At 42.0% G+C, this 6907-nt stretch overlaps 1 protein-coding gene across 1 annotated transcript in view; it reads right to left on the reverse strand.

The window, feature by feature from the left end:
- TNR (tenascin R) overlaps positions 1–6907 on the reverse strand; it is a 161593-nt gene that overhangs the window by 6182 nt on the left and 148504 nt on the right. The window contains exon 19 of the mRNA XM_006867069.1: positions 3153–3314. Coding sequence (XP_006867131.1) covers positions 3153–3314 — 162 coding nt within the window. The remainder of the gene's footprint in view (positions 1–3152; positions 3315–6907) is intronic.

The raw sequence follows: 6907 nt of genomic DNA on the forward strand, positions 1-6907 counted from the left end.
TGTGTGATTATTCCTGTTCTGGAATGCCAATAATTCTTATGTTATTCCTCTTCATGTTGTCTAACATGAATCTTAGGCCTTCTTCAGATTTTTTAATCCTTTTTTGTATTTGCTCTTCTATCTTAGTAGTGTTGAGAGATTTATCTTCTAGCTCACTAGTTCTAGCTTCTATCTCTTCAATTCTTCTCCTTTGCTCTTTCAGTGTATTGTCCATTTCTGATATTCTATTATTAATCTTTTGGACCTCTTTCTGTAGGTTTTGAATTGTGTCCAATGGTGTATCTATCTTATTTGATTGTTCCTGTAGCGCTTTCCGGACTTCTTCCCTATTTTTCTCAACTCCATTATAGAGTGTTTTGATACATTTTATAATCATTTTTCTGAATTCCTTCTCTGGCATTTCCAAAGCCTGCCCATCTTCCAGTTTGGAGTATAGGTCTACTTTCAGTTCATTTGCCTCAGTCACTTTATCTCGTTTCTGGACATGTGCAGATATGGTCATCTGCTTCTGTTTTTTAAGCATCTTCAGGGGTTATCTGTGGCCTTAATACTCTGATGGGTATATATTTTGGTATTTTCATGCTTTATGATTGCCTTCAGGTAGACATGATCAGGAAATGGGCTTCCCTTTTCACTCTTCTTCTTGAGAAATTTCAAGATGCCAGTGTTGGTCATTTTGACGTAACTTAGGATTTAATTTTCAGCTTATTTTCTTTTTTGTCTGCTTGTCCCACTCCACAATCCCCATTCAGGCCTTTTTTTCTAGTTGTAAACAGTTCAGGCCCAGCTGTGGCCATTTGGTTTTAACTGGAAACTGTCTCTTTAAATTTTGAGGAGATTTGTGCACATGCATAGTAGAACCCTCTAAGGGTGGGTCTGGGGTGCCCACTAGCTAAGGCGCCCCTATAGTCTCCAGAATGGAGGTGCTCAGACAGCAAGGGACCAATGAACAGCTACCAAAAGGAAAGAATGTCCGCACCTTTATCTTTGTGGTTCTGCCAGGTGTCTATGGCTGCTCTGATCCTTCTCCTGCTTGGTCTCACCCAAAATGGCGGCTCCTGGAGCAGCTGAGCGTCCCAGACTAGAAAGCAATGGATTTCTTGCTTCTGCCACAAATTCCCCCAGTTGTAACCCTTCCAACCTTCTAAATATTCCTTTATATGTGGTTCAGAGTTCTGGGACCACCCCCTGAGCCTGCTTGGTTGGGTATTCTGTGTTGTTGCTGGTGGAGCTCTTACTGCACTTCAATCCAATCCGTCATCTTGTTTGTTCCCCCTCAATAACCTATTGATAACTTGACTTGGAATTTTTCATTCTGGTCCAATTAGAGTCCTGGTTGGAGACTCCAACTTTTGTAGCCTTGAGAAACAGGGAGAAGTGGAAAGGAATGAAATTGAAAAAATTTTGAGCCTCATGGTAGATTGTTGCATGGGTACAGCTTGTAAAAATGAGCAACTATTCAAGATGACAAGCAGGGGAATTATTGTTGTTGTTAAGTGCTGTTAAGTCAGCTCTGACCCATAGAAACCCTGTTTAGGGTTTCTGAGGAGCAGCTGGTGAGCTTGAACCATCGACCTTGCAGTTCAAACAGCTTTGCAATCTGGCGCATTAACCCACAGCACCACACGAGGCAATATTAAATGCCAGTCAATGGACTCTTCCTCCTTTGAAACCTTTAGGTCTAGAAAGACTAAGCATAGTGTGGGGCTGCCTGAATATGGGGGACAATTTAAATAAGTTGAGATTTTAATCTTTTGAAGAAGCATGGGACCATGAATTGAATACTCAAGGTGAGGGATCAGGCTGTGATCAGCTATAATTATTGGCAGTATTTTCTCATGGGATATGGGAGGTAGAACCTGTCTAACACTTCTGGCCTTCTTGGAACTCAGCAGTGAGACAGAACTAGACAGAAAACAGTATAGACTTGGAGCGAAGTGAATAGGAGTGACGGAGGTTAGACATGTGAAGTGTAAAGTCTTGCTTATCTTCCTTGGGGAGAAACAAAGAAGGATGTCTTTTCAACAAGGTAATTCTAACCTTGGGAGTGGAGAGCATCAGTTTTAAAATGATTTAGTCTGACATCTTATTTAATACATTTCATTTCAATGGCTATTTAATGCCTAAACAAAAACAAATTAGATCTTTTGTTGGGATACTTCAAGGTGATCTCATTGCCATTGAAAATGATCTTAAATATGAACATTGCAAGGAGAAAGCATGTCTTCTCTTTGGAGTAACAATACCTGGCTGAGAAGAGACATAATTGAACAGATGCAGTAATTGGAAGGACAACACCTTTACCCTTCAACAATGCTGAAATTATACACCTGAGTTTAGTCTTAAAATTGCAGTTAATAAAAAGAAAAAGACTAACAGATCAGTGTATCACACAGTAGACTATTTGACAATACGGATTTTGTGAAATGTAGTATAATAGGACTCAAGAAGCAGATTGGCAAATGCCTAGTAAGCAGCCCAGATGGCACACTATTACAGTATAGGGGTTTATAGCGATGGTTGTTCTGTTTATTAGAAATGTCCTAAAATCTATCCAGAAAACATGACCATGTATGTAGTTGGAAGAATGCATGTAAGAATGTAAAGAAATGTGACCAATGGAGTGGACATGTTTGCTTCATGATGAGGGTGTTTTGACCGAGGACGGAAAGGACATTTCAGTGAATGGAGGAATCTGTCCATTTTCCTCATGAATTCAAAGATTAATTCAAGGTTTTTCTTGATGTCATCACAGGAGAAATTCCTTCCAGACCAGCAACGATGAACTAATCCAGATAAGGAAAACAATCCTTTTCTCTCACCCTGCACCCCCTTTTTTCTTTAAAGGTATGTTCACTCTACAGCATTGTCAGGAAAAAGGGAATGAATAAAGTAGAGCAGCTTTACTATTAGGATTTTCCAGCAGAGAAAAACAAAGTGCTGAGAAATTAATTTTCAATCATCTTAGTTGCAAGTGGTAGACTGGAGCACAGTCAGTGACCCCAGCCTTGAGTCCCTCTCACTAGCTAGCAGAAAATTCATGCCAGAATAGAGGATGTTGCCACTTTTTCATGCAGCTTAAGCCCAAAGAGTGGCTGTCCTGCTGCTGTGTACCACCCTGCCCTTATTGTCCACTCAGGACTATGAGGTACCTGCAGTGCCATTGTAGCTGCCTATGCGGAGTTTGTACAGACTTCTGCTGTCCTCGACCAAAAACTTGTTGTAGGAGGCAAAGACGGCCTCCTGGCCATCCCTCATATCCACGCGAAGCTCATAGCGGCCTTGGGATGTGATCCTGTGGATATTGTCCAGCCCTGGGGAGAAGATCAGAGAATGCAGTAAGGGCGGCCCTCCAGAACTTCAGAAATGGAAGGGAAAATGCCGGTGTGGTCTGGACAACGATATTAGGAAGAGTATCCAGATCGCTATTCCCACAGCCTTTCCCAGGTTGTTATCAAACAGACTGCCTGACCCTGCATTTCCTCCTACAAACAGGACAGGGATCTTAGCATGACCTGGTAGCTGACCAGCTCTGAGTCTCAGGATTCCCTGTCCTGTCCTCCACCACCTTCCACCATAGCTACAGTGTGGACAGATATTACAAGAGGTTTTACACAGTTGTGAGTCAGAAGGAATGAGAAGCAGAAACAATGATCAGAAAAGTTCAAAGCAGATCCTAGGGGTCTAGAAAATATGGTTGTCCTGACCTCTCCTAGTAGCCTGTAATGGGAATTCTGTTCATCCTTCATAATGTGGTGTTCTTAGCTTTTGCCGAGGTGGCTGTGACTCTGGACAACTTTATGGACAGCAGAATGAAACACTGTCCAGTCCTGTGCCTATTTCATCATTGGTGACATGTTTGAATACATCTTTCATGATACTGATCTCCTCTCTCAGCCCCAAGCTTTCCTGGGGCCTCCATAGCCAGGTCAAAGAATATGACATCTGCCTCCTTACCCCAGTTCCTTTCACACTAATCTACTGGCACATTTTGCATGACTATCTTTTCATGGGTCTTTTGGGGTAGTTATACTCACTCACTTGTTCTCTCCTGTGGCTTCTTGTTGTCCAGGTCTTGGTCTAATCAATGCTTGCCAGGTGTAAACCCCTTCAGGTCCAGAGCTTAGGCAGAGCTCAGCTTCTTGGTGATTTTCCTGCCTGCTTACTCTGGTTGTCTGTGCCTGGGACATCACTTTTTTGCCTGCCTGCCTGCAGTTGAACCAGTTACTCTGCATTATTATTGATCTCTGAATTCTGTCTGCCTACAGTGTGAAGTATGAGTATTCCAGAACACTTAATTGTGCTTAACAAGAATTTGTACCAGGACCAAAAGGCAGTTGTTTGAACAGAACATGGAACACTGAATGTATTCTTTCGCCATACTTATTCAACCTGTATGCTGAGCAAATAATACGAGAGGCTGGCTTATGGAAAGAAAAACATGGCATCAGGATTGGAGGAAGACTCATGAACAACCTGTGATATGCAGATGATACAACCTTGCTTGCTGAAAGTGAAGAAGACTTAAAATATTTACTAATGAAGATCAAATAGCACAGCCTTCGGTATGGATTGATCTCAGTGTGAAGAGTGGATTGATCTCAATGTGAAGAAAACAAAAATCCTCACCACTGGACCAATAAGCATCATTAATATTTATCAATGGAGAAGAGATTGAAGTTTTTAAGGACTTCATTCTTCTTGGATCAACTATCAACACCACTCATGAAAGCAGCAGTCAAGAAATCAAACAATGTATTGCATTAGGCAAATCTGCTGCACAAGACCTCTTTAAAGCGTTGAAGAGCAAAGATGTCAGCTTGAGGACTAAGGTGTGCCTGACCTTGTATACATGCAAAAGCTGGACAGTGAATAAGGAAGACCATAGAAGAATTGATGCTTTTGGGTTATGGTGTTGGAGGAGAATATTGAAAGTGCCATGGGCTGCCAAAAGAACCAACAGATCTGTGTTGGAATAAGTACAGCCAGAGTGCTCCTTGGAGGCCAAGATGGACAAACTTTGTCTCTCCTACTTTGGACATATTGTCAGGAGGGACCAGTCGCTGGAGAATGATATCATGTTTGGTAAGGTGGAGGGTCAGAGAAAAAGAGGAAGATCTCCAATGGGATGAATTGGCAAAGTGGCAGCATCGATGGGCTCAAGTGTGGCAACAATAGTGAAGTTGGCTGAGGATCAGACAGTGTATCATTCTGCTGTGCAAAAGTTTGCTATGAGTCGGTACTGATTCTATGGCACCTAAGAACAACAGTGCTGTAAGATAAGCACTGAACTGCTAACCTCAGGGTAAGTAGTTCAAACCCACCATATGCAGAGTCTCTATAAGTCAGAACTTAACAACTTTTGTTTGCTGTGATATCTCATATCTACCAGATGCCATGATATAGAATCAGATTGCAGAGATGGAAGGGAGTTTGAAAATTACAGAGTCCAGCCCTTTCTGTACTGTGGAGGAGGAAACTAAATTCCTTAGAGGGGAAATGATTGGCTGATTATAACCCAGATATTCCTGCATCTCTATCTTGTTTGAGATTTTAAGTTTTCCCTTGACTGATAATAAGTCCACAGTTGTTGGACTGCTGTTTGCTGTTGAGCTCCTGACCCACCCCCTATGCTGGGCTTGTGCTTGTTTAGACATAAAGGATGCTTTTGGTGTCCTGCCCAGACACCCTTAACTGGTAGGTGTACGCATCCTTTCATTGTTCCAAGTATTGACTGCTAACTATTCACAGTTGCCTCCCACTCTGAATAATTGCCTTTAACCAAACATGATTCACTTCACCTGAGCCTCAATCCCTCCCCCATGCCTTGGAGCAGACCTCAGTCAAGGACTGGTGTTGAGGAGGGAGTTGGAGGGTAAGACAAAAACGCAGCCCCTTTGCTCCAAAGGGAACCAATTCTTAGATACAGTCAATGCTTGTGAGGTTACTTGGGGATCAGACTTAAGTTAGTTTCTAGTTGAGGGCATTTCACCTCCCTGCTCTATCCAGATTCTCCCAATCAAATGCTTGACCTTTAGCTATCTCAGGTTCTGATGCAGCGAACCCAACATTGGATTTAAACTATGGATCAGTGTCACACCAGCCAGAGTACTGACACTAGCATCACCAGCCATCACTTATTACCAAGTCAAGATCTCTTTTCTTGCCCACACCCTGCTGGAGGCTTCTATGTGCACACACATTGATAGAGTAGCACGGGAAAGTTGACCAAAGCTGCATCTCTGCTCCAAAGTGGTGATTTTTGTCTACGTGTCTATATTCTGCTTTTGGTCCATTTGATCACACATCTTTCGTGGAGGTGGGAGCTTTTCCAACCTATGTCACCTAATAAGAGACAGGAATTGTGGCCATATAGCCAAGCTATAAAAATACATCATAGTACTCCACCACTGAGACAAGACGTAACAACACCTGCTATGCATTACAGGTGATAAGGGAAGCCTATCTCCTGATCATATTAATAATAATAATAACATGACGAATAAGAATCAACAAACCTTATCAAAACACGTCCAAAACCAGAAGAGAGCAGCTGATCCAAATGAGTTGGAGACAGACAAAGGCTTCATTAGAGGAGGAGGAGCGGGTTCTGGATATGCCCGAGAAGGAATTCAGAAGAATGATATGGAAACAAATTCAAACATTCCGAAAAGGGGTTGAAGAAAATAAGGAAGAAGTAAGGAAACTAATGCAGGAACAATCAAATAGGATTGACACAGCATTGGAAACAATTCAAAACCTGCAAAAAGTTGTCCAGATGATCAATAATAAGATATCAGAAATAGACAATAGGCTGAAAAGGGAAAGAAGTAGACTAGAAGAGATGGAAACCAGAACTAGCGAATTGGAAGACAAATCTCTCAATACTGCCAAGATAGAAGAGCAA

The sequence above is a fragment of the Chrysochloris asiatica genome, unplaced genomic scaffold, assembly GCF_000296735.1.
Source record: "Chrysochloris asiatica unplaced genomic scaffold, ChrAsi1.0 scaffold00100, whole genome shotgun sequence".
NCBI lineage: Eukaryota > Metazoa > Chordata > Mammalia > Afrosoricida > Chrysochloridae > Chrysochloris > Chrysochloris asiatica.